Source organism: Neltuma alba, unplaced genomic scaffold (genome assembly GCF_004799145.2).
Source record: "Neltuma alba isolate B1F8T4 unplaced genomic scaffold, ASM479914v2 tig00012871_pilon, whole genome shotgun sequence".
In the NCBI taxonomy this organism is placed as follows: Eukaryota; Viridiplantae; Streptophyta; class Magnoliopsida; order Fabales; family Fabaceae; genus Neltuma; species Neltuma alba.
The window spans coordinates 76,944-102,781 of record NW_021637250.1 but is presented as its reverse complement, the minus strand read 5'-3'; the positions used below and the strand labels follow the sequence as shown (position 1 = coordinate 102,781).

Here is a 25,838-nt window from a genome sequence, read left to right as displayed (position 1 = left end):
ATAAAATAAAACTATCTCGGGTATTAAGGAGGGGCAAGTGGATTGGTATACTCATAATGGGCCAGTGTTAGCCCACAGAACCTGGCCCGTTTGCTTAGCGGGCTTGATATCATCTCTAGGACCAAAGGCTTGCTCCGGTTTAATCATTATTGTTTCTAGCAAGAGGTTACTTATGTTTAATTAAAAAGAATTATTAATTAATATTATAATTTACTTCGGTTTGTAATTAGGCCGCTATTTCAAACCAATCGTCATGGCATATGGGGTTACGGCGGCTACATGGTTGATCGGGAGCAGAGCAATTCGGGCACCGCTGAGGTGGGTCAACACTATCATAAATGTCACATTTGACATCTAAATAAATGCAGATCTCCTCAATTTTTGGCGTCGTCTTCATCTGAAACTGAAACGGATTGCCAAGTGTCCTTTTAAAAAAAAAAAAAATTTACCTGAATTTATAATTAAATACTACTACTTCCGGTACTTAGTATAAAATATTGTTTGACTTTTATTTTGATTCTAAATATAAGATCCTAATTCACTTTGTCTCTAATATTTATATAACTTTTTAAGGTAGTCTTTCTAATAATGATAATTCTAGCCAATACACTTGATTAGTAAAGATATTTTAAAAAAAATAATACATTTTTATTACAAATATCTAACTTAATTTTTTTTAAAATTTTTTAAATTAGTCAACTAGTTGTTATAATTAGAACCGGAGGTAGTATTAAATAATAATTTTTTAAAACTAAAATATATGGTAGATTAATAAATATAAATAACGTAGTGTATTTTTTGTTTCCGCCAAAGAAGCCAAGGAAATTTAAAAAATCAACTTAGTTATTAATAAATCCTTCGTCTCATTGAGTCATTTCTGGAAACTTCTTCCCGCGGATTCGTTTTTGGCGCAAATCCGGATCGATTCCGCTCGAGCATCAGTTCGGCACGCCATCTGAGCAGGTGGATCTGTCTGATTCTGCGAGGCATCCATGGAGGATGATGCTGAGTTTCCCGGCAATATTCCTCCTTCATTCGATCGCGTGGTACTGCCCTTTGCTCTCATTTCTTGATCTTTGGTTTTATATTATTTGGGACCGTGCGAAACTCAGTCAATTACTTGATTGCCTGCGTATTGTTGCTCATATGCATTATTGAAATTCGATTTGGAATCAGTCAATATGCCCAGCCAAACGAGCTGTCATTTGATAATATACACACATTGACGCCCTTGTTCCATCTTTCTCTCTAATCATTAAGATGGATCTTATAATCGTGGCTCAAAGCATCCATGAGGACGGGGTGTATTATATGCAGCTTAGATCCTTGGACTCATTAAATTATTTGAAGAACTGTTTCATTTGAAGTGGTTGACATTGTACCTTCAACTTTTATGTTATGCATTATATTCCGAGAGGAGAGAAAATTCGGTTGACGCTTCAAAAGTTAGAATCACTGAAGATTAGTGAATAACTATATGCATTATTAAGCTTTCAACTTTTGATATAAGTTCCTGGTTGCGGTGAATACAGGTCACACACCTATGCTAAGCATATTTTGGCTGAGTATAAAAATTATTTATTTGCTCACAGACTTTTATGATCCAAAAAATGATTCTCCGAAGAACTCATCTATCAAGAGGACAAGTGCAAAAGTTTCACATCGCGTAAATTAAGATATATAAGACAAACTTTATCTTGTTCTCATTTCTCACGATTTCTCAAATGCGTGGAGACTCGCTTTTTCCTGTTATCACTATTACAAGGATTGCTCTTGGACAATTGGTAGTGACTAATCTCAAGTCTTTGTTTTTTCCCCCCTCTTTTAACACGGAAATTACATTTGCTGTAGCATTTCGCTGATTGCTTTCTAATCTGTTTTGAGATACTATTCTTTGGTCACATAACAGGGGGATATGATCAAGAAGTCTGAAACCCAAGGGTTCAACCCAGGCTTAGTAGTCCTTCTGCTTGTTGGTGGGCTGCTATTGACATTCCTCGTTGGAAATTATATACTTTACTCGCTTGCACAGAAGACCCTCCCTCCCAGAAAAAAGAAGCCAGTCTCCAAGAAAAAGATGAAAAGGGAGAGACTGAAGCAAGGTGTCTCCGCACCTGGAGAGTAGGGAGGTGGAAATCACTTAAGGTTCTGTGTTGTTAAACTGAAGTCCTTAGATTTTTTTTTTTCTCCCTTTTTTGTTTGTTATTGGCCGTTCTTTAGTCTTTTCTCAGTTTTGAATCTGCATGTCCCTTTTGTTGATATTACCACTTAAATTGGTCGTTTGCCAATGTATTAGGAAGTTGGAAGAGGCCGTATCACGCTTGAGTCATCATTTTTCTCGCCCTAATTATTTGTTGATCGTTTCTTTAATGTCTCGCGAGAACAGATTCTGCACCCTTTTCTTCATGAAGAACAAAATTATTAGAATGAGGATGATGGAGATATAGGGGGTGTTTGGGATCACGTTTGGACCCCCAAACGTGCATCCCCACCTGATAAGCTAAAGAGACATAGTTTTATCATGTTTGGGCTCATGTTTTCTCAATCTGGCTTCTGAGGCTGAAATGGGTTCTTGGAAGAAGCAATCTGAAAGTTTTTTTTGGGATGCTGAGGGGCGGTGAAAAATATTGTTAAAAAATTTATGTGGGTGTTAAAGTTTTTTACTTTTTTACCTACATGACCTTGACCCTGTATGAATTTTCTCTCACCTCACTTAAAACAAAAACACGAAACCATGGCTTGGGGGTATCCGCCTCAAAGAAGGAGTCGCTGAAACCAAAATCCCCCTCCTTTCGTGCTTCTGCTACGCCACTCTGGACTTATCCTTCCCTGGACCTCAAATCTCAGAGATTTTCTTTTTCTCACAAATCAAATGGTCACATTATATATATAATTTTTTTATAACAATAAATTAAATTTTCTTATTTTTAATAATTTTATTTTTATTACTTCTTTTAAAATGGTCACATTATATATATAATTTTTTTTAATAATAAATTAAATTTCTTTACTTTTAATAATTTTATTTTCCTTATTTCTTAAAAAATAGTCACATTATATATATCTAATATTAGATATATATTATTTAATAAAATTCATATTCTTTTAAATCATTTGACATCCAAACTTATTTTTACATTTATTATCCAAACAAGTTTCAGCTTCTCAAACTGACTTTTTTTAAAAATCCAATCCAAACATAAATCACATTACCCTATCTGACTTTTACTCAATCTAACTTCTGTAAAAGTCAGATTGAAAAAAAGTTACTCCTACTATCGCACTTCCAAACACACCCATAGATGGTCATAGTGAACTAGCGATCAGAATTAAAGAAAAGACACAGCTAAAGTAAAACTGAACATGTTGGATTGACCGTACTTTTGGAGCGATTAACAGTTACGCCGGTTGCCTCGCAGCTTTCGGTTTAAGCAAAGCGTGAGGATTGAGCCACATAGCTATGCCCTGATTGGGGCTCCAGGAGCTCTTAAATAGCCATGCAATGTGGCGTTTAGCTTGGAACTTGGATGTTGTGACTTTAAAGTCTCTGACCCCGATTTAACAAGAGAAGAAAAGGAAGGGTTCCCCTACAAGACCTCCTTTTTGACAGCATTCTACGCACATGGTCCTCCTTAAAGCTAGAAAAGGTTCGAAAATGGAGTGTTTGATGGTCTAAGGTGTTAGAAGATAGAGACTTCGAATTCCAAGGATATTATGAGGAGGAGCATTCATAGATGCTTTGAAGACAATCACTGCAGAGACAGGGAGACAGGGATCCGTAAATGAAGGAGGGATTTGGATTAAAGGACGTTAATTGCAGCTGTAAGCTGGGTTCCTGCCCGCACAATTAAGCTGGGATCACGAACGCGGGGGAACAACAATGCATGCGGATTATGGGAATACAAAGATTACTGATGCTGGATACAAACGCTATTCTCACTGTTTATGCTGCGGATTGTAATGCATTTTACATCTTTTATCGCGTTAGCATTAGAAATTCAGAAAGTTTACACAACTAATATTCTCATTAATATAAAACTTATTTTATAATATATCTTACACTATAAAATAAGTCTTATATTAAAATCGAGAGAAATTGCTATTTTTTTTTTCCAAACGCTAACAACCTTACAAAACTACTACACGAGAATCATCCCACCTGCATTTACAAATAATATAATTTCTCATAGATATTACATACTAAATGCATCGATATATTGATAATGACTTGGTGCGATAAACCAAAGAATCACCGCATACAAACCGGCAGAAAGATCTTCACAAACCATTGCAGTCATAATACGATATAAATTTAAAAACATTAGGAATAACAGCACAGCACTAAAAGCAAACTGACACGTAGCAATCTCCTGTTCTTATACATACCAGACAGCCAGCAAGAATCTGCATGCGAGAAGCTTAACAGACTTGTACAACATACAAGCTATGTTTAGTCAACACTCATAAATAACACATAGAAATAGCCCTTTCGAGATGAAAGAAGATCATTTTCAAGCCTCACGTCCCATGATCTGCTCTGCCGGCGGGATCATAACCAAGACTGGTGGTTGAGCATTATGGCCAGGATGGGGAAGCCTACGACGCAGCTCACGAGCCTCTTGGCAAAGGGCACACGCATGACAGAATACATGAGTTGCAAAGTCACAGGCTGATTCACAATGTTCACGCTGCATCTCATCCTCCAAAAAGCATCCACAGCACCCACATGATCTATCGAGTGCCTCGCAACTTCCCTGATTGTAAATACCACAATTTCTTCAATCAATTGAAATCTTATTGTAAAGTACTCAAACACGCATAGTTCTCTGTCGGATAATCATCAAAACAGGGCAGCTTATTTAATTTGAAGCAATAAGAACTTGATATTTAATACCCCGTCACCCAAACTCAAAGCAAATACTGAACTGTCAACCCCCTAGAGTTCCATCCAAATCTACATAGCAAAGCAAATTTACTGACTTAATCTAGCTGGTCGATCTACCACCTAAATTATCACCAAAAAAAGAAAAGAAAGAAAAAAAGCTATTAACTTCAGCATGCAATCCCTCTTTACGTGGGAGAAAAAGAAAACTTCAGATATAATAGGATCATTCTCTCAATCAATAAACCTTAGTTTTGATGGGAAGAAAACAAGAGAGGAAAGAATAATAGGATGGCCAAAAATAGTTAAAAAGTTTTCTCATTCTCTCCTCCTTATTTTCCTCCCATTTCCCCACCATCTAAACCAAGCCTAAGTGATGAAAACAATAAAACTGCAAATGAATACATGAAAAGGATGTTGCCTAACTTTGACTTGATTGATTTTCACCACATTTAAGTCGCACATAAAACCTGTCACTAAAGCCAACCGTCCAAGTCCAATGCATAATACAGCAACCAACAAGTTACAGCACGATAGAGGTTCAACATATCCGAAATCCCCAAGTCCACTTTTACAGCTTGAAGTTTAGAACCATTAAGTTTTTTGAAGAAAGTGAAGAATGTGGAATCATCATTCATCTGTGACATTAGACAGTAACATTAATGCAGCATTACTGGTCATGGGACAACTTTGAAGATTGTATTCTCGAAAGATAAGGTCCAAAATAGCATGAAAGTGCACGCCATATACATCTCTTGCAAATTGCAATGCTTTGATTAAACAATTTTTACATTTTGATTTTTGAATGCTTCCTACATGTTTTATCCCGCATCTCTCATCTCATGCTGGCATCCATAACTTAGACTCTAACAGAGTTTGAGACGAAGTCAAAGTGACGACATATTTAAGATCATATTACTCTGCACAGGAAAAGATATAAAAATAACTTGCCTCTAAATTGAACTTCCGGCGAATAGCAGTACGGCTAGGATAAGAAAACCATGGAGCAAGACAATTCCAGCCAAAGAGGGAATTTCCAATAAAATACAGACCGCTGTAAGTCAAGCAATGATTAGAAAACGTCCCAGGTGCAGATCCAAGCCTCTCAACATTGCTTCCATACAGCACACAAGGAGCTACACTTCCAAGAAGACCTGGTTCATATCATGACTCCAAGCATTAGAAACGTGGAAAAATTAGGAAATTAAGCGGAAGATTAAGAAACAAGGGGAAAAAACGTAATATCTGTAAATGTTATATTATTTGATACTGTACAAACCAGGACAATATTAATATGTGAACCTGATGATCAATGTTTCAACCTTTCCATGTGGCTTGGGAAGCCTAAGCCCTAAAACCTAACAACTGCATAAGATAAGTGGGAAATCTAAATTCAATTTAACAGCTCACAGTTGAGCTTTCAGCACTTGATTTTATTTTTGAACGAATAAACCTTTGATAATTGCCCTGGAAATACACAAATTTTGAGCAAATTATTCCCAATAAATTCCAACAGAGAGAATCTCTGTCGCGTCATGAGCATGCAGCCTACGAGGTTTAAGGACTCCCCTTGTATGAAAGTAATATTACTAGGTCATTTTCTACTAACCAATCTAATGAGATCCAATTATACACAATTATCCTTCTAACCCCTCCTCCTCACTTAATTCATCGTTCGAACGAGGAATTTGAAATTGACCAGAAGCAATAATTAAAATCCAATACGAGTTTGCTTGTAATTTACAAAAGCAAAAAATAGAGACATTCCAATTTTAACTTGAAAATTCTAAGTCCAAGTGCGTATTATTCAGAAAGAGGCTTACAAACTTCAAGATCACTGCTGCAGAACTCATCGTTACGCCCGAGACAGGCACAAATGCTGGAGTTCCAAAGAGTCCGACCCATTGGCTCGCCCATCACGCTCCCGTGTGATAAAGGGAGGCCATCGGCCGTCCATCCATAACCTTTTCCGATAGTAGGCGCCGATGTCGGCGACTCTGGTGAGGTTGGACCTGTTTTGGATGAATCATGCTTCTTTTCAGTCTTGTCAGCTTCTTGACATTGCTGGAGAAGAGGACTAGTCTCCTCGCGATTATCTTCGTTGTTAGCCATCAGAATTCAGAAATACGGGAGCAAATCAAGAAGAAAACTCGGAATCGAAGTGAATGGAATCTGAAAAATTTTCAACCAGAAAAGTCGGTGCAAGCAGCGCGTAACCCGATCTTCTTTTCTTATGTTGCCTATGATTAATTAATTATTTTTTATTTTCATACCTTGCTTAGACGACGACGTCAACTGCGTTTTTTCCGGTTAGAGGGTAAATGACAAGTAACCAGCATTGCCATTTCCAATCTTAAAACTTGTCGTTATTTACTCTTAAAATATTTTTAAAATATATGCAAAAAAAAATATGTACTTTCATATTTTCGTCGGAGGACAAACTTTTACCCCGCGGACGCGGTGTGTACGCGCACTAGTGGTGCGGTACAAGTTAACTTATTATTCATGTTCGATATCTGATAAAGACGGAAAATGAGACCTTTTAAGGGGGCACTGTTTTTTTCTTTTCTTTTTTTTCCCCTCAACATAAGAGGGGCATTGTTAGAGTTGTAAAATCTAAACAAGTCATTTTAATTTCATAAGAGATAAATAAGTTTAGAAAAAATAACAAATAAAAATCCCTCAGTATATAAAATTATGATTTGAAACTCTCAATTTATAAAATAGAAAATAAAGATCCAGTCTCGTATTGCAAATATGAAATTTTGATGAAATGTCTGAAATGTCTCTCAGTTAAGTTGTGATTTAATCTACTTAAATTGTTATTCATTAAAGTGAACTTGTCATTTCCCATAGTCAACTTGTCACTTAGCCAAGAGGCATTTCAGATTTTCCACCAAGATTTCATATTTGTAATATGAGACCGAATCTTTATTTACCAATTTTTCAAATTGAGTGCAATTTCACATATTGATAGATTTACTATTTTTTCATAAGTTTATGCGCATTAAATTAGAATTGATAGGTTTTGACAAATTACTTTCATGCTTTTTATTTCATGCCTCCCACCCTCTCTCTCCTCTCCTCCCATAGCCCACTGCCTCAGGCCCTCTCCGCTGTCCTTAACGAGCAACTTGAGCAAATCCCAAAAACTTCATCCTTTATGAATTTCACTAGAAAAGTAGGCACTTCAGCACAAAGAGCCGCTGAATAGGGAAAGGTACTAAAGATTGATATAGAGATGTTGAAGCCGCAGAGTGGCTGTAAGAAACTCAGGAAGAGAGGAACCAAATGCGAAGACCTCAGGTACCTCGAGAAGGAACTCAAACAACCCAGTGAGAAGCTCTGGCAAATCATCGGAAGACAGAGAAAAAGAAACCTAAAGAGGCTTTTGTGCAGCTGTCAAGCCCATTGAAAGTGTTGTTAATCATAATATCATGCAATGGAATGACTTTTGTGGCTTGAATGCCAATTATTAGTTTAATCTCAATGTTAATTTATTATTTGGATATATGTATGTATAAAACATAGCTTCTATTATAAACTTGCTGTTTTTTTTTTAATAGATATTGTCACTTTAATGATCTATTTCATTATATATGTACTCCTCCTGTCTAAGGGTTTTATATTTAGGACCGGAAGAGTAGTAAATTATGAAAGTTATGTTATTAAGATTATGATGTTCTTTAAGTATACTTGTATAGTAATATTTCAACACATCTTAGCCCTTGTTTAATTCTCCTAAGAAGACAGACTTGGTAGAAATTGAGCATGTGAATAGTATGAAAATCATCAAATGCTCAGGAATGGGTTGCGTTATTGAAATAGTTACTTACGTTGCACAAGTTGTTATTTTCATTACTTGTTTTGTAAAATACTATGTGAATGATTAAAAGCAAGTTACAAAAATTGTTATACATTTCGTAACCTTCACTATGCAGGTTGTCACTCTCGTTATGTATTTAATAAAATTATTTGCAGAAAGAACTAAAAACGAGATGCAAATAAGTAGGTTGTAAATTCACTAATGGAAATGGTAACTTATATTACACAAGTTGTCATTTCCGTCACTTATTTTATAAAATGATATGTGGATTACTCAAAACAAGTTACAAAAATCGTTATGCAGCTAATAACTTTCATTACTTAAATTGTTATTCTTGTTACACGCTTAATAAAATTATCTTCAAATAGATTATAATTAGATTATAAATAAACAAATTGCAAATCCTTTAATGAAAATGATCACTTGCATTATCCAAATTGTCATTTTCGTTAATTATTTTGTAAAATAATATGCAAGTGATTTAAGACAAGTTGTAAAAATTGTTATACAACTGGTAACTTTTATTGTGCAAGTTACATGAACTCCTGAATGAATGAAAAAGATGAGATAGTCCTTTATTAAATTAGAATGATTTATTCAAAATTTTAGAATTCAACAAGTAATGCCTTCTAGTTTTAAAAGCGTTTTCTTTTCTGTTTGTCGTGAAAAATTTTGCAACTGTTGTATACTAGTAAATGAAAGAGTTTCATTCTTTCGAGAATAATTGGGTGATTATGAACACTGAGAAAACAAAGCATTCCATTGCAGACAAGTGTGGCGGAACTTTCAATTGGTTGGCATATAACAGCCGTATGATAATAATGAGTCAAAAGTTGCTTAATCTATGCTGCAATATGTGTCCATCTGCGTGCTTATTTAGATCTTATTAGTGAACATCATCTCCTAACACTAAAAACTAATGGCATCTAAAGGATTTATTAACGGAGGGACCTAATTCAAAATTTTAAAAAAATTTAGAAGGACCTCTGATGGTATGAAATATAAGGATTTAAAAAAAAAATTTTTAAAAGGACCTTATTCAAAATTTAATAAATCTATGAGGATTGCCAAATTGGTTGTCCAAATAATAATAATAATAATAAACATCCTTGTCAATAATTCTGCCAGGCGCTACTTATCAGGGCTCTTGTAGATCTTCGTCTTCTATTTGGGCCCAAATAAATTTTTAAATAAGTAAAGGCCTGCCGCATCTTGAACTTGACCGACCCCTTGTATTCCACTATTTCAATGCTTTGCTAACAATCAACTTAGCTGCTAGTTATCAATGGGAATTAGGTCTAGTGAAAAGAACTAGTCTTTCACAACATGATGAATTAAGATTCGAATCATCATTGAAAGAGGTACCCGCATATAGTACCTGACAATGTCTCGAATAGGATTACCTCTGATAAGAGGATACCTATGTTTTAGCAAAAAAAACTTAACTGCTAGTTGAGATAGTGAGTCATTTTACTTCTATAAGGAGAAGTATTTCAGACCCAAATTAGTTTGAGGATACTCTGTTTTATACAAAAAAAATTCGGAATTTTCGTGTCATGTTTAGAAGAATCAGCTTAGAAAGCCTTCGAAGATGCTTATCAACAAATGAACACACACATAAAGATCAACTTAGAATTATCGTCGTTCCCATGTTCAGCAGAAGCAACTTAATTGGAAAACCTTCGAAGATGGGGAAACGCGCGGTCGCGCGCGCACGGAGAATCAACGAAGAATCATCGTCCCATGTTTAACAAGAAGCAGAGAGTATCAGAAAATATTGAGGGTGTGTGTGTGGACAGTGTGGTTACAAGCAGATGGGGAAACATTAATCATCGAAGTTTTGTCACGTGATTGGTTGGAAATGCCAAGGCGATAGACAGAGTTATATCCTTCGTGTATAAAAAAAAAAAAAAAAAACCAGTGAGAACATATGACGATCTGATGATAGTTACAACTTACAACTACATATTGTACTGTTCAAACTGAAGGCCACATAGTTTTTGTTTCCCTCATCACCACACACCTGTCGTTTGTACAGATTTTGCATATCTTTAAGAATAAACATGACAAAATTCCCCACATGACGTCCCCTATTATACGAGAGCACAGACACACATACATTAAACCTGTGAAAGGCCTGTTCATCCATGGATTCCCTTCACCTGCGCAGTACAAGAGCATTAACGTACGATCAATACTAGGAATATATAGTGATTAAACACCAGATAATCAGATACTGAGTGTTACACCCATTTCCTATCCTTTTCCCCCCATTAACAGTAGTATACAATCCCAGCTCTTCCGTGGGCAATACAACACACACACAAATAAACGCAGAAATTCAATGATGTCGGATCCATAATAATCACTTGCCTTTTCTTGTTTGGGATGATTATTACTGCTCACGAAGCCCTCATTAACTTTGCCGGAACCCAGAGAGGCTTTTCGGTGATTTGAAAGAGGGCTGGCATGAGATTGATGATGATGATCTGGAGGAGGAGAGGACGAGTGGGTCTCAGGACCTCTATAATCAATTTCATATATCTCTGATTCCAGAGCTTGCGATGCCCCTACATCAGCAGAATAACCAGTATATTCTAAGTCCAAAAGATCAGCAAAAGCTAAATAGGAAAAGAGTTAGAAATAGAAAGCAAACCTGTGGAGAAATAAGGGTGAGAGAGGACGAGGAAGAGAACGAAGCATGAGGTGAGGGTGGACTTAAACTCCATATAAGGGATGCTCAGATTTCTTAAAGGCTGTAGTGAGAGAGCAACAGGAGTACGAAGCTTGTTGTTTTGGAGTGATTTATAAGTAAGATAAGGAGGATGAAGGGTTTTAAAATGTGTGATTATAAGAGGCAAGAGGTTGCTTTTGGTAATTGAAGCCGTCAACATCCACCCAGCAATAAGCAGTAAGGGGCGACGTGGATGTGTTGGGTTGGGGCATTAATGCCTTCATAACGAACCCATATTCCTACACGTATTTCATTTATTTCTTCATTTTCATTATACGTTTTACCTTTCGGGATCAAACATGATTGGAAAACAACGTAACACTGGGAAGGGGAAAGAAAGAAAGAAAGACAAGCATAATCTTTACTGTTTTTTTTTTTTCTCTCTTCCCAGTGATTTAACAGGCTAACTTCAACTTTCCTACTGTAAAAATGATTAACTTAAACTCCCCTTTTCTTTCAAGTTTCATGGTGCAAAGAGAGACGGTTACACATTAATGAATTGTAGTTGAGACAAGTGCATGTGTTCATAATTGAAAACTGTCCCATGGAGGGACATCCCATTGAGATCGCCCAGCTGTATTTCACATTCCTCATTTTTCCTTTCAGCTCCACTATCTCTCAGCTAAACAAAATGCTCATCATAATCGCTTGCTTCTTCCTCTCTAGCTATTTTATTTTATTTGAGCTTGTTGCTCAAACTAAAGTTTCAAGGTTTTTCAGCTATTATATATTATTTGCTGAAATCTCTGGCTCACACAGTTCATGGCCACACTAGGCTAGTCAGTTACGATGTGTCAAAAGGGAGACCCCATTATGCATATGACCAAGTACGCAAGGTTCGGATAACCAGGATAGCGACCCTTTTGTTTCCATCTGCTTCCATCCACGTCAATGAAGGTGGGTTTTCATTTTAACAGATATAACTACAGTTGTTAATGCGTTTTTTGATTAATACCCAGAAACAAAAACAAGGCGTTATAACCGAATCACTTTCGGATTTCGTACTATATGATCATAACAGATAACCTTAGAATTGCCGACTTCAGACTTTCGTATGCCGCCAAGCAACACCTAAGTTTTTCAATGCAGCTCAACTGAAGCTTTTGACTAGAAAGTCTAGAGCTCTTGTTATATTATCATTGGCTCCGAAATTTAAACGAAAAAAGAGAGGTCATTTTCGTGGGAATAAAGAGTGGGTCCTTTGCCTTTTAATGGGGAATATAAAAGATAAATGGAATTAATGGCAGCAAAAATGATGGGAATCTGTGGTGCCCAGAAGTTTGATCAAGGTTGGTAGAAAGAGAGAGTTTATAGGCTCAATGTTGTGGTATGAGGTCAACATAATTGCTGTGAGCGAGTTTAGGCTTTTGAGTACAGATTCTGATTGATCAACTTCGATTCTCCTTGCGTGTTTGTGTTGGATCAACCTAAAATCACAAATCAGCATCTCAGCAAATCAGCTTCAACTGCCTGGGGCTGCACATGCCCGTCTTCTTCTGCACTTTTAACGGTTCAAGTTTCTACTGGTTCTTCTGGTGGAAATCATCAGACTGCTACAATCTGTGATTCTTTGACCAAATAATTTCCCGTCATGGAAGGTCGGATTTCATTTTGTGCGGTGCCAATGATTGCTTTCTTACCACTTTTAACTGAGGAGAAAGTTGTTGAAGAGACCGGGTAAGAAATTATATATTAAAAGAATTAAAAGAATCTAATTAAAAAAATCTCAGAAGCTAAATTATTAATCTAATAATCATATAAGAAGCCATATTCATGAATAATATTTTCATTTAGCATATTTTATTCGTGTCTGGCTTTGTTTTTTGTCATTTTCTTCCATTGTTTTTTTATTAAATGTAATAATTAATAATGTGGGACCGAGAGTTCTGTTTTTTTTTTTTTTTAAATGGCCTCAAACTCTCGGAAAATTGGATATTTCTGCATTTGGTTTTCTTCAAAACTGATGTGCACACCACTTCATTAAACATTGTGAAACGTGCCAAGCTTTAAGATTTGAAGCGTGGGCTAGCGTGACCGGCCTAGTAAACTCTATCACGCTCGGTCCATTAGGGCATGGCGTTAGCCTAACCCAGCTCGATGTACAATGTGTTTTTTTTAATTATTAATACATGTTGATTTTATCTTGAGCCAAACAAATTAATCTCATGGTTTTTCTTACGCTTTTTACAATTACAATCTTTTGATTTTATTTACAATTTTAAATTGATTTCTAACTTAATAACTTATTTATTTTCCTGTTTATACATATAATAAAAGTTTTAAGTAATTTTTTTTGTTGCATTTATCAGATTTGATCTGTGCTGATTCTTTCGGATCAGAGAACACCCACAGGCGATATTCCGAATCATTCATCAAAAATAGATGCCCGGAAAAACAAAAATCATAAAACAAAATGAACAAGCTCAGGAAACACAGCTGGCCTCAAAGGCTTCATTTTCACACATCATCAGAGTAAATCTTATAATTAGACTGAACTTAACAAAACGACAAGCGCTATTGACGATTTTTTATTTATCCCGCAGGGTGTTGTTCTCTCTCTTCTTTTTTTTGGTTCTGGGGAGCAGGAGGGTATTTTTCGCACTTAGCAGTTCAAACATCACATCCGGCGCTGCTTCTTCCATGTTATTTAAGATGACTTGCATTATTATGAATGATGGTGTGTAAAGTAATTGACAAATTGGTCAAAAAGAAGAGAGTAACTGATAAGAAATGGGATAATGACAGCCCGTCTGTCAAATCCTAGATCATCAAATTTGCTCTCACTTCTACGTCTCAATTGTAATGTTAGAGAAATGTTAGTTTCGGTGACAGTACTGAGGCCGCCCTTGTACTTAATTATAAACTACATAATTAATTTAAAAAAAATAAAAAATTAATTAAATTAGTTATCTATGATAAATTTATATTAACGTCTTTAAATTATTTTTATTTAATCATATATTAGGTCTGATCCTTAATATAAAAACTAATTAACTAATTTAAATTAATTAAAAAACTAATTAAGATAGTTATTTATAATAAATAAATATTGGATTTCCTAAAATATCATTGTTAATGACTATTATTATTAGAAGAACTATCTCAACAAAAATAAAAAAATGTAAAAAAATAAAATGAATTAGGATTTTATAATCAAAACCAAAATAAAAATCAAATAAACTCCTATATTAAAGATTGAAAATGGTATATTAAAACTATACTTGAATGAAAATAATTTATAATAAAGATATTTTTGAGACTATATTATAAACTTAAAAAACAAAAATAAATTAAAATTTTATATTTAAGACTTCCAATTAGATCTTATATTGTAAAATGTAGAAATTTTCTTCCTTGCCAGCAAAACCTCTTTACAGAAGCCCCATTCTCCGACTTAGTTTTAAAAATATTAATTAAATACTATCTCCTGCTCTGAACTCTGAAAGTGTGCACGAGCGCAACTATATATTAACCATTCTTTGTATAAAAACAATAGTAAACAATCAACCCACCCCATACAAGATCACCAATCCACCAAATTAAATACATTATAGAGTTCACCTAAGAGTCATCAATGCATCACTAAATTAAGTGAATATTCGATAGTTGGTCAGAGCATCCAAGGACAGAAAATTCAGCAAACATTAAACTACTGTTACTTTCGTTTCCGAAACATTTGTGAGAAGAAGTAAAACTAACGTTAACATTTGTTTTAAGAGAAAAAGAAACTGAAGCATGTTTAATGAACCGAAGGCCATAACTGCAGGCGCCCATGTTCCTCGAGCGCTGAAAGAGTAAATGTTGCTCATGACGTCGTTTCCTTGTTTATTTACTTCTGTGTACGACCCACTTACCTTCTTAATTTACCATGGAGCCCTGGAGATTCTCTCGCACAGCTCCAGATGTCAAAAAACAAGCGTTCATCTTATAAGCCAGATGAAAAATAAAAAAATAAAAACTACTTCTTGAGAACTATGCTCAGGCCAGTGACCATAATGTAGGAATAAAGAAAAACCAAAAAAAAAAGGCAGGGTTATGCAGACAAGAATATAATAATAATCACAAATCAGAGAAACCCGACCTTCTCTTCTTCCAGAAATTTACCTCAGCATCGATTTTCTGCGCGGTTCTTGCGGGCTCTGATTTGCACCGTGTGAGAACCAGAGGATGTACAGAGTCTACCCCTCCTCCTGCGATTTTTCTAAATTCTTGAGAGTCTTCTAATTTGAGGAGTCTCTCTTTGACTGAATCTTTAAGTTCTCGGCAAAGCCTTAACTTTTCCTCTGATTCTTTACCTGCCGACTCTCTCTGCTCAGGGAGTTCTTCGCTCTCCGTGGGGTTTTTGTTCTCAAGCCCTGTTCTCTGCTTCTGCTCTGTCTCTTCGCCTCTCAACGGCGAACCCCAGAACCTATTAGCCAAAGACGAAGATCTGTACGGTGCGGATCTACATCTAGTCAATAGCAAAGCGTTTTTCGGCGGCGTGCAAGACTTAGAAGCAAAAGAAATTGCATTATCATTAGCATTAACGTGAGCTCTCTCTTCATATTCCTCTTCAAGTTCTTCGTAACCACGCCCTGACTCATCACTGAACCTATCCCGGAAATTAGACTCGGTCAGAGAAGAGTGAGAGTCTTCTCTGACCTTGGTGGGTTTCCTGCGGAAGCTTCCGACCCGACAGAAGCCCCACTTGGGCCATACGGGGTGGCAGGGTTTGGGTTTGATTTTCGTGGAGACGCGATGACAAAACAGAAACTTACGGATCCACCGGCAGCGGCACCGGGTCGTGGCTCCCTCGCGGGCCCGTCGCGGGCGTTTCGACGCGGCTTGTTTGGAGGAGCGTCTAACTCGGACCTGACCCATGCATGTGACCTTGGGGGAAGAAGGTTCCTGGGTTTCAATGGCTGTACTCTTCTTCCGCACGAACATGGGGCTCGTCCTGGACCTGCCTCTGCTTCTACTCCCGGCATTGCTTCTCAGGAATCTCATCAATGGCGGCGGAAACTTCTCCGCCCGACCCGGACTCGAAATGGGTTTTGTAGACAGCTTCATCGTTACCCACACAACACAACACAACACTGTCTCCGAAGCGAGCGAGGGGGCGTCGAGAAGGTGCGTGCTGAGTGAAACTGAGGAGATATGATGTGATGAAATGAGTCGAGGCGGAGGATTGTCTGTGTTTGACAGTGTGGTTTGTGCAGATTTTGTTTTCTTGTGTGGACCAAACAAAGCTAATCTATTCTCTTATTTACCATTCGCACGGATGGGTGAATCATCTGCTATGATTTCTCTGTATCGAGGTTGTAGCCTTGTTGTTGTAGGCTTCTCTCGGGGGAAATAATGTCGGACCACTTTTCGAAGGGAAGAAATCAGAATTCATATGCTGTTATGTACCCAGTAAACTTTTTTAAAAAAAAAATAAAATAATTAAAAAATTAATGAAAATTTAAGTTGATGAAATTTAAAAAATTTTAGAGTGAATATTAATGTATTGTCTCATCTAAATGGGTGAGGGAAAATTCTTAAATATATAAAATTAGGCCAAAATGGAATTAATTGTTTTATGGAGAATTTATTGTATAAACTTGAGGGCGTTGATTGTAATTTTACGTTGGGCTTGACCTTTGCTTACTGCGGATCTGCTTGACAGCCTTGACTTTACCATCTCGAGGTCACTGATTATATTTTCAGGGACAAGGCCAGAGCGCGCCAGATTAAAAATAGGCAAGTCAGGAAAAATAACGCGCGCCTCTTGATCACACGTTATAGTAACAGGGAGCCGTTGGATTTCCGGGTTTTTTGATGGGGGATTAAAGTCGGTGGCCGTTAGATCTTCAAAGAGAGACCCAGGGCATTCCTGACAGTTCATACATATATTTGTTGGATGGATGGATGGGTCGACGGAAAGATATTTAGAAGGTAGCCCCAACTTGTTTGGACTGTTGTTAGCCAAAGAAGAGGGAATAAATAGCATAGCAATAGAAGGAAAATAGTCAAACTCAAATGAGTGCTTGTTTGGAAAGGGAAAATGGACATGATTTGACGGCCATTGATAGATCTTCTGTTTTGTCCATTTATTAATGCACCCCCCCAGTGACGACTCTCAATATCATTATGATAAAGAAGCTGCTCCATTTGTGACTCTGAGATCACCAACGCGTACTCATATTATACAACTCTGTCTCCTATTGGAATTGATCGTCTTTAATACAATACTTCACTCGCGGAATTTCTGTTTTGCCGGCTGAATTCCTCTTCTCTGCCTCGCAGGACTCCGTTCGAAACACTAAATTTGGAAGACTTAAAATCCAATTAAAATCTATTTAGTTTTTAACTTTCTTAGAATTATTAATTTAATGCTTAACTAGCCTTAAGAGGGGGGGGGGAGAAGAAAAAAGAGGCGATGCTTTGAAACTGCGGGATTGCCGGTAGGCCCACAGAAGAGTGAAGCAACATGTGGGATGGGGAGGAGCATTTGGTTAGAAAGGGGAGCTGACCGTACAAGGAAAGCTGCCACAAAATCTGAGAGCACCATAGTGATATCAGCGAGGATCATGGTTTCCAGTGACCTGACCTTAGGTGGAGTCAGGCCCATCAGTTCCTGAGTCAGCCTAGTGATCCATAGGTTTCAATCCACGTGTGAGGAAGCTCGCTCCCAACAACACAGCTTCAAAGTCAACAAATCTTTCACATAGCTCCGCTCCACCGTCAAAATCTGTGTTATTAAATTCGCATGTTCAGATTTCCACACTACATGACACCTTCATGTGACTGTGATGGCCGCTTCTATAATAACGTGGAGAAATGCCATAGAAATACGAAAGAGTTATGGACTAAACTAGTCCTTCCCGTTTTGTAATAATCATTATTTGCCAAAAGCAGGAACGCACCTACCACATAACGCGGAAGCGTTGAACCAGTTCTTCACATTTTATGATCGTTATATCACATAATGCCCACCCCACTGGTTTCCACTGCGTATTGACTTACTTTTTTGCCCTCTGTGTGAATACGAAACTTGATATGCCTTTCAGCTGGTTGAGATCATATATGGCCACTTTCAGGTAATACGTATGCACCTGATTCAGAATCTTCACGCGCCTTTTCACCCCGACAACTCACTGCTTTGACTCGGTCCTTAACATTGAAATCTTATTCGCTGGTCATGCCCTCTGGATCATCGCCACCGTCAGTTTCAATGCCTCATCGCCTGATACGCTTACTCCTTCAAAACGACTGATTCTTTCATCCACACAGTGGACGTTGCCCAAATTGCCTGAAACTACAAGAAGGAGCAAGTGAGCAACTCTTGAAAGAGTGATGAGTTAATTTGCGAGTAAGAATAAACAAGCATGAGAAAAAGGAATTAAAATATTAAATGCATTTTCCTTATTTATTTAAAGAACAAAATATTAATTCATTAGACTGAGGTCCACATACATGCAGGATTTAACCTGAGAAGCAATCTTTCAAAATACAACCTCTCTCTCTTTTTTTTAAACAATCGCAGTCAAATCCACAAGTTGTTGCTTATTTGTCAATTCTTATCTCTTTCCCACCAAATTTTTTTTGCGATGGTTGGATGCACGGATCATTATAATTCGATCACGGCCATCGTACGTCTCACGTTCATCTCAGACCCACGAAATACTCGGACCACCTCCAGCTCTGTTTATGGATGCAAATTTCTATTTATCTCAGCTCATATCAGTGTATTCGGAAAGTTCCAAGACTCCTTTAGATAATCAAACGACAAACAGTGAAATATTTTAAGGGAGTGTTTAGGTTAACCTCTTAAGAGTGGTTTATGGTATATGAGGAGTTTTATCTTGATTATATGAAAACATATTTTTGAAATACTCCTCCGGTCCTAAATATATACCCTTATACTTAGGACCGGAGAAGTAATTTATATGGCTGCCAAACTACCCCTGAATCACAACGACGCTTTATTGATTTTTTGTTTTTTGGCAGAGGAACTCTCTCCACTTATCAATCCATGCCTCTAACCTAGTTTCTAGCTCCAAACATACAATCTATCTAATTACATTTAATCTAAAATTTTGTGTATCCTAAATAAAAAAAACATTTAACGAGAAAAAAAATAAATGTTGGATCAGAATAAAACAAAATGAAAACTATCCTGAAAATTCAACAATCATATTTACATTTCTGGTAAAAAAAAAAAAAAGTCATATTCACACTTATAGCGCGATGTCGTGGACCGCCAGTGCATTGGGCGGGCTGGAATCTCTTCTGGGAAAAAGGCTCAAAAAAACCCACCAATCCTATGGCCCTTTTCTGGCCCATTGTTATGAAGCCAACAGGGGATTCAAAAACCCGAAAACGCAAGTCAACTGTCTTGGGCTAATTACTACTAATATTTTCCTCTGCTAAAAAAAAAAAAATTAGTGTTTATATTTAGGACCGGAAGAATACTACTTTATATTTTTAAGATAAGAGTTGTTTAATTAATTTTAAGTTGCATTTCGTTTCTTGAAGCACAAATAATGATCTTGCTCAAAAAACGTAAAATAATTCACTCAATCTCACACAGACAAAAATATTAACCACTACAACCTGTTCTTTACATTTAATCAATTTTGCCATACACAAATAATTTCACAACAAATCGCTAAATTTTCGTGGTTTAAATCTAAAACGATAATTCTTTTTGTTTGTCAAATTCGTAATTTATTTTTTAAAGTATCATATTGATTACATATATTAGAAGGTTTATATTTCTAAGTAGTCATGATTAAAAAAGATGTTTTAATAACGTTAACTCATATCTGTTATAAATAATTAATTTAACTAATTTTTTTAATTTAATTAAATTAGTTAAGTAGTTTTCATATTAAAAATCTAAGGTAGTATCAACATAATTCTTAACTTCAAGTCCAGCGTGATCGCTCTAATAATGTACTGCCGTATTTCACTTCATAACTAGTGTCTCATGTTTAAAATATAAACTTAGCATAACAATGATAACATCATCACATAAAAATGACAAGCAATTACGTGAAAATATATCATTTATATGAATTCATGAGAAACGGAATTTTTATTTGCCCATGGTCAAATCAAATACCAGTTTTTTCCATCTAACCAAATCATAATCCGTCCCGAGACTTCAGGGGTGTTTGAGAACGTGTAAAAATGTGTTTTTAAAAAAATACTTTTCTAAAACTCTCCTTTTATTGAAACCCAGGGAAAAAGGATGCATAATTGTCATGTGCGGTAAATAGGAGGCCGGAGCTAAACGAGTCAGGCCGTTTGCTGTCTGAAAGGAAACCTCGGTTCGTCTTCCTTTTACGAGTTCCTGCCGCGCTGGGAGGTTCATCTACCATGGCTGATCCCGCCTCGGCCAGCAACAGAAGGGATTCTAATAAATCCTCTGGTATGGTTTCCGTCTACTCTAGGTTTTCATTCAGACCATAACAACAGAGACTGGAAATGTTATGGTTGTTAGTTTATTCTTTCAATATTTCAATTCTTATACAATAGTTTATTACAGTTTAAGGAGCCCCAAAAGTTTTAACTGGGTCCTAGTTAACTAGCAAACCGGTGTCATTGTTTCCCAGCAACCAGCTGGAGCGCGCAGAGAGTGAAGAGCATGAATGCAGTTTTCGCTCCTAACTGGAAACTTGGCTGCATTAAATAGTTTCAGAATACTGGTGTGATTATGTTTCCTCAATGCATGAACAATGGAAATTTTCATCCAATCATCAATTTTTATGTTGTTCATCGTCTATACTTGTGTACTGCATATTTGCACCTTCCTATAATTACCTAATAAACTGGGCTTTGCTGCTTGCTATTTTTTTTCAACCATGTATGATATTGAATTATGTATTTATTTCAGTTGGAACCGTTGCTGCCGATAGAAGGCGGCAGCATGCAATCACAGTTGGAAAGGAAAGAAGGGAATCACTCGTGCGTGCTAAACGGCTATGTCGTGTTGGCATTAATACTGATGGCGAAGCTCCTCTTGATAGTGAAATGATGATTGAGGATGAACAATCGATTTTGGAGTCTCAAACCTCATTGGCAGTAGAAGAACTGAAGTCTGCCGTTGCTTATCAGTAAGCCTTCCAAAATTCTTTTACGTATCAAGTTTCTTCCCTGCCGTTTGTAATTTGTTCATTTCTCATGGTTATGTTTAACAACTCAAACGAGATACATGAACTATACTCTGTTTGTATTTTTCTTTTTGTATACTTTCGGATACAACCTTCCACTGAGGCAAGCATATGTAGTTTGTTTTGATATATAGTATTGTCTTGATCATATTTTTGACACAGACTGAGAAGGCTTCAATCATATCAGTTGTAGATTCAGTTTTAATTCAATTTGGCACATGTATTTCACTACGTGCTTTGATTGATAGGGGGAAGGGTGCAATGCAGAAAAAAGTGAGTGCTCTCCGAGAATTAAGGCGCTTACTGTCAAGATCTGAATTTCCTCCTGTTGAGGCTGCTGTCAAAGCAGGAGCAGTATCCATATTAGCTCAGTGTCTTTCATTCGGTTCCCCAGATGAACAGGTTTAAAGACTCATCTGACTGTGTGATTTAACATATTCATTGCTACATAAAATACTAGCAACTCATTGCTGATGTGAACGATGTTCAATTGTTCCTACCTCTTGTACTCACGAAAAGATCTGACTTCGGACATCTCTTTGTCTGTCACATGGATTATGTGGAACCCTAAAGCTTGTTGTGAGGACTTGTTGGAAATTTTATTAGTATTATTTGATAATTTTTGCACTGTATTTCTTCTGCAGTTGCTTGAGGCTGCTTGGTGCCTTACAAATGTTGCAGCAGGGAACCCAGAAGAAACAAGAGCTTTGTTGCCTGCATTGCCTTTACTTATTGCTCATCTTGGGGGTAAGTGATGCCTTTTAGAGTTCCTTTGCACATCAAGAGAAACATTCATTTATTAATTAATATTCGAACATCAGGATTAATATTTGATGTAATAACATACAATTTTGGCTTTCTAAGTGAGTATAGATGTTCTTATTATAGAAAAGGCTTCATGGTCACGTAGATAGGATGGTAGCAGCAAAGAATAACTGCTCAGTGGACTTTGGCGGGAAAAGGAACAGGCAGATCCAAGAAACGCCGTCTTTGATTCACACTTAACTTGAGCAACTCTAGGAAATTTTCACTATTAGTTTATGCGATATCTATCTCCTTTTCTCTGTCTTTCCGAATTACAAATCCATAACACTAATAAGCATTTATCACTTGTCACTTGCTGCTACCTAGGTTCCCCGAGTGGTGACAATTATTTCTGTCATGGAACAAGCTTAGATATAGTTGCACTTTCTTTATCCATATGAGTCATGATAAGGCCTTAGAATTGTGAACCTACTATAACGTACGTGATTCTCTGTGGGATTTCTTTAATGCCAAGTATCTTGTGAGAATCATGTTCTGTGAAAATAAAAGCTATTACTGCTTTATTTTAGATGTTCTGAGATTGAATATACAACTGAAATATCAGCAATTTTGAAGATTAGCTTGTAAAGTAATTAGGGAGCTGGTCCTCTGCCAAAGGTCTTGTTTGAGCCAGCATATATCACTGCAATATGCTTCTAAGTTTTGCTACTTTAAAATTTATTTTGCCAAATAACCAGTCTCTTTTGTGTGTGTGTGTGTGTGTGTTAAATATGGCATATTACGCTTAAAGGTTTAAGCTGAGATTATCATAATGTAGCTTTCACGGCTACCCTACCAACTCATGATTGCTCGTTTTCTGCAGAAAAGAGCTCCTTGCCTGTTGCTGAACAGTGTGCTTGGGCATTAGGAAATGTGGCTGGGGAAGGTGAGGAGTTGAGAAATGTTCTGCTAGCTCAAGGGGCGTTGCTACCTCTTGCAAGAATGATGCTTCCAAACAAAGGGTCAGCTGTGAGAACAGCTGCCTGGGCTTTGTCCAATTTAATAAAGGTTTCAAATCTGTTGATAGAATAATATGAGTAGTTGGCCCTTTTTGGGGTTCAAATATTTAGTTTTTTCTGACATTCTGTATCTGTATTGCTACTGTGTTTACTTGTTAGTCATGGCCGGAATTTCTGGGGTATGCTCTGTATTATTATGTGCAAGTGCAAGTGCGTTTGCAGTGTTTGCTGTGTGGTCCTTCTTGGAAATATATCATGACTCGAGCATTTTTGCATGTAGGGCCCAGATCCTAAAGCTGCAACAGAACTCATCCGTGTTGAGGGAGTATTGGATGCATTAATCCGTCATTTGAAAAAAGCGTGAGACTTACTTTGCTTTGGAACTGCTTTTAGATTTCTGCCTAGCGGTTTTGGTGCTGCAATGGGCTCTGGCTGCTTTCAGACTTGCATGCTTAATTACTTGTAAACACCGTACATGCTTGGTTTTACAGTGCATGGAATACTGTTAACTTTTCCTTGCTTAAAGTTTTGCTGCATTTATTACCCCAAAATAAGTTCACCTTTTCTATATTGGCTTGTGGGCTTGAAGATATCTGAAATGGCGGTAATGCAAATTGCAAACCCTCTTTCTGTATTATGACTCTATGGAAAGATTATTTCCTGCAAATATTACAGGAGATAATCAGGTCTTATACTCATCGATGATGTGTCTCTAATAGCCTATTCTAATTTTTTTTTCCATATTAAATTCCTCATTTACTTCAGGGACGATGAACTAGCTACTGAAGTGGCCTGGGTAATTGTTTATCTATCAGCACTATCAAATGTAGCCACCAGTATGCTGGTGAAGAGTGATGTACTTCAGTTGCTTGTAAAGAGGTTGTCAGCATCAAGCAGTTTGCAATTACTGATTCCGGTACAGATCCCCACTAGTTTTTTGACTGGTTTACAAAGTTTACCTCTCTGCGTCAGTAATTTTGTATGCATATTTTATATCTGTTCTATATATCAATAATGAGAAATTTATCTAGGTTTTGCGGAGTTTAGGTAATCTGATTGCTGGTGATTCCAATACAATTTATGCCGTTATTGTGCCAGGACGTGAAATTACTGGTTAGTTAATCTTGGCTTTTATATTTTAAGCCAGGGGGAAAAATCAGCTTCTATTTTCCTCGTTTAAAATATGCAATTTTATCGTAAAGGCTGACTTCCTTACATTTGATTTCGTAATGGCTTTTTCAGATAATGTCATTGAGGTGCTAGTGAAGTGTCTGAAAAGTGAACACAGGGTGTTAAAGAAGGTATAGTTTTTGTTTTTCCAATCTTTGGTTCTTTGATCAAACTTCATATTACTTTTGATGTGAGCTTTGTTATCTATGCAGGAAGCAGCATGGGTGTTGTCTAATATAGCTGCCGGTTCTGTCGAGCACAAGCAGTTGATATATTCCAGTGAGGCAATGCCTTTGCTGTTGCGCCTTCTTTCTGCAGCTCCGTTTGATATAAGAAAGGAAGCAGCATATGTATTGGGCAACCTTTGTGTTGCCCCATCTAAAGGTGAAGGTGGCCAGACGCCGAGTCTGATCCTGGACCACTTGGTTCCACTTGTTGAAAGAGGATGCTTGCCTGGCTTTATTGATTTGGTTAGATCTGCTGATATTGAGGCTGCTAGGTTAGGACTTCAATTCATAGAGCTGGTAAGAAATTGCGATTATTGCATCAATGATATTTTGTAGCCTTTGTTTGGACTGTTAGTTGGTTTGATCTCACTAAATAGAGCCTATCAGTTCGAAAATCAAGTTCTTTGATGTTGAAATTCCTACTGTGATCTCTTAGAAGATTTAGTCATGTTTGTAGGTCCTGAGGGGGATGCCAGGGGGTGGGGGGCCCAAGCTTGTAGAACAAGCAGATGGGATTGAGGCCATGGAAAGATTTCAATTTCATGAAAATGAAGATCTGAGAACAATGGCAAATAGTCTGGTTGACAAGTATTTTGGAGAGGACTACGGGCTTGATGAGTAGTTGATTGGTGTTGCCGGGATTAGCGTCGGATCCCTCGTCCCGCTGCGCTGTACTTGGTTTCTAGTCCGTCCAGCATATCAAGTTACGCTACCCACCTGATTTGGGATTCTTCTTCCAAGACAGCGGAATTTTATCTAAGGGGGCCACGTTTGATGAAGCTGTCGCGAATTTCTAGGTTTGCAGTGTTGCGGCTTTTATGTTGTAAGAAACCGAGGATACGTAAACGTGCTGAAAAATGTACATTTTGGTCCATGGTGAATGTAGTCTCTTTAGTACCCCATATGAGCTGGCATTTTCTAGTTTTTTCCAACTTTTTTTGGGGGTCCAAATCCGTCCTCTTCTCTAGAAGAAGTTCTGAGTTTCGATCTGACCTCGGTTATAACTCAGTGAAGTATGTTTTCACTTTCAGCAATTAATCCCAGTACCGTTAATGCAAAAATGTTGATATTAAAATTTTAAATATGAACAAAATATT

The 25,838-nt window shown here is 37.0% G+C and overlaps 5 protein-coding genes across 9 annotated transcripts; 2 read left to right on the top strand and 3 right to left on the bottom strand.

Moving 5' to 3' along the window:
- The first annotated feature begins 884 nt into the window (after positions 1-884).
- On the top strand, positions 885-4,015 carry LOC114732081 (DNA-binding protein S1FA). 4 transcript variants are annotated; one of them, XM_028919379.1, is made up of 5 exons: positions 885-1,046; positions 1,593-1,784; positions 1,910-2,145; positions 2,297-2,353; positions 3,420-4,015. In XM_028919379.1, exons 2-3 carry the CDS (start codon positions 1,725-1,727, stop codon positions 2,123-2,125), a joined length of 276 nt encoding a protein of 91 aa, XP_028775212.1. In that variant the 5' UTR covers positions 885-1,046; positions 1,593-1,724; the 3' UTR covers positions 2,126-2,145; positions 2,297-2,353; positions 3,420-4,015. The 4 variants fall into 4 exon arrangements, with proteins under 4 accessions (XP_028775212.1, XP_028775210.1, XP_028775214.1 ...); XM_028919377.1 differs by having other exon boundaries at positions 1,910-2,353; XM_028919381.1 differs by lacking the exon at positions 1,593-1,784 and having other exon boundaries at positions 1,910-2,353.
- A 178-nt stretch (positions 4,016-4,193) lies between these two features.
- Positions 4,194-7,101, bottom strand: LOC114732025 (cell number regulator 8). Its single transcript, XM_028919298.1, has 3 exons — positions 6,706-7,101; positions 5,834-6,036; positions 4,194-4,754 (listed from the first exon to the last, which is right to left on the bottom strand). The coding sequence occupies exons 1-3, from the start codon at positions 6,992-6,994 to the stop codon at positions 4,512-4,514; spliced, it is 735 nt and encodes a 244-aa protein (XP_028775131.1). The 5' UTR covers positions 6,995-7,101; the 3' UTR covers positions 4,194-4,511.
- A 3,422-nt stretch (positions 7,102-10,523) lies between these two features.
- Positions 10,524-11,495, bottom strand: LOC114732069 (uncharacterized). Its single transcript, XM_028919363.1, has 3 exons — positions 11,365-11,495; positions 11,082-11,278; positions 10,524-10,870 (listed from the first exon to the last, which is right to left on the bottom strand). Exons 1-3 carry the CDS (start codon positions 11,435-11,437, stop codon positions 10,850-10,852), a joined length of 291 nt encoding a protein of 96 aa, XP_028775196.1. The 5' UTR covers positions 11,438-11,495; the 3' UTR covers positions 10,524-10,849.
- A 3,432-nt stretch (positions 11,496-14,927) lies between these two features.
- Positions 14,928-16,817, bottom strand: LOC114732068 (uncharacterized). The gene is made up of 2 exons (XM_028919362.1): positions 15,547-16,817; positions 14,928-15,338 (listed from the first exon to the last, which is right to left on the bottom strand). The coding sequence occupies exons 1-2, from the start codon at positions 16,489-16,491 to the stop codon at positions 15,306-15,308; spliced, it is 978 nt and encodes a 325-aa protein (XP_028775195.1). The 5' UTR covers positions 16,492-16,817; the 3' UTR covers positions 14,928-15,305.
- A 3,870-nt stretch (positions 16,818-20,687) lies between these two features.
- On the top strand, positions 20,688-25,795 carry LOC114732067 (importin subunit alpha-9). Of its 2 annotated transcripts, none has more exons than XM_028919361.1 (11): positions 20,688-20,839; positions 21,305-21,524; positions 21,830-21,983; positions 22,226-22,328; positions 23,209-23,354; positions 23,625-23,704; positions 24,110-24,260; positions 24,376-24,457; positions 24,587-24,645; positions 24,727-25,038; positions 25,199-25,795. In XM_028919361.1, the coding sequence occupies exons 1-11, from the start codon at positions 20,788-20,790 to the stop codon at positions 25,361-25,363; spliced, it is 1,524 nt and encodes a 507-aa protein (XP_028775194.1). In that variant the 5' UTR covers positions 20,688-20,787; the 3' UTR covers positions 25,364-25,795. The 2 variants fall into 2 exon arrangements, with proteins under 2 accessions (XP_028775194.1, XP_028775193.1); XM_028919360.1 differs by having other exon boundaries at positions 23,209-23,393.
- The last annotated feature ends 43 nt before the right edge of the window (positions 25,796-25,838 follow it).

Coding starts and splice junctions, on each gene's coding strand:
- LOC114732081 (XM_028919379.1), top strand. CDS start 1,725: ATGCGTGGAGACTCGCTTTTTCCTGTTATCACTATTACAAGGATTGCT. Junction 1,785..1,909: donor GGATTGCTCTTGGACAATTG/GTAGTGACTAAT, acceptor GTCACATAACAG/GGGGATATGATCAAGAAGTC.
- LOC114732025 (XM_028919298.1), bottom strand. CDS start 6,994: ATGGCTAACAACGAAGATAATCGCGAGGAGACTAGTCCTCTTCTCCAG. Junction 6,037..6,705: donor CAGCAGTGATCTTGAAGTTT/GTAAGCCTCTTT, acceptor GATATGAACCAG/GTCTTCTTGGAAGTGTAGCT. Junction 4,755..5,833: donor GCCGGAAGTTCAATTTAGAG/GCAAGTTATTTT, acceptor ATTTACAATCAG/GGAAGTTGCGAGGCACTCGA.
- LOC114732069 (XM_028919363.1), bottom strand. CDS start 11,437: ATGGAGTTTAAGTCCACCCTCACCTCATGCTTCGTTCTCTTCCTCGTC. Junction 11,279..11,364: donor TCACCCTTATTTCTCCACAG/GTTTGCTTTCTA, acceptor CTGCTGATGTAG/GGGCATCGCAAGCTCTGGAA. Junction 10,871..11,081: donor ATCATCCCAAACAAGAAAAG/GCAAGTGATTAT, acceptor TGTACTGCGCAG/GTGAAGGGAATCCATGGATG.
- LOC114732068 (XM_028919362.1), bottom strand. CDS start 16,491: ATGAAGCTGTCTACAAAACCCATTTCGAGTCCGGGTCGGGCGGAGAAG. Junction 15,339..15,546: donor CGCAGAAAATCGATGCTGAG/GTAAATTTCTGG, acceptor TGACATCTGGAG/CTGTGCGAGAGAATCTCCAG.
- LOC114732067 (XM_028919360.1), top strand. CDS start 20,788: ATGGCTGATCCCGCCTCGGCCAGCAACAGAAGGGATTCTAATAAATCC. Junction 24,646..24,726: donor AACACAGGGTGTTAAAGAAG/GTATAGTTTTTG, acceptor TTATCTATGCAG/GAAGCAGCATGGGTGTTGTC. Junction 25,039..25,198: donor GACTTCAATTCATAGAGCTG/GTAAGAAATTGC, acceptor TCATGTTTGTAG/GTCCTGAGGGGGATGCCAGG.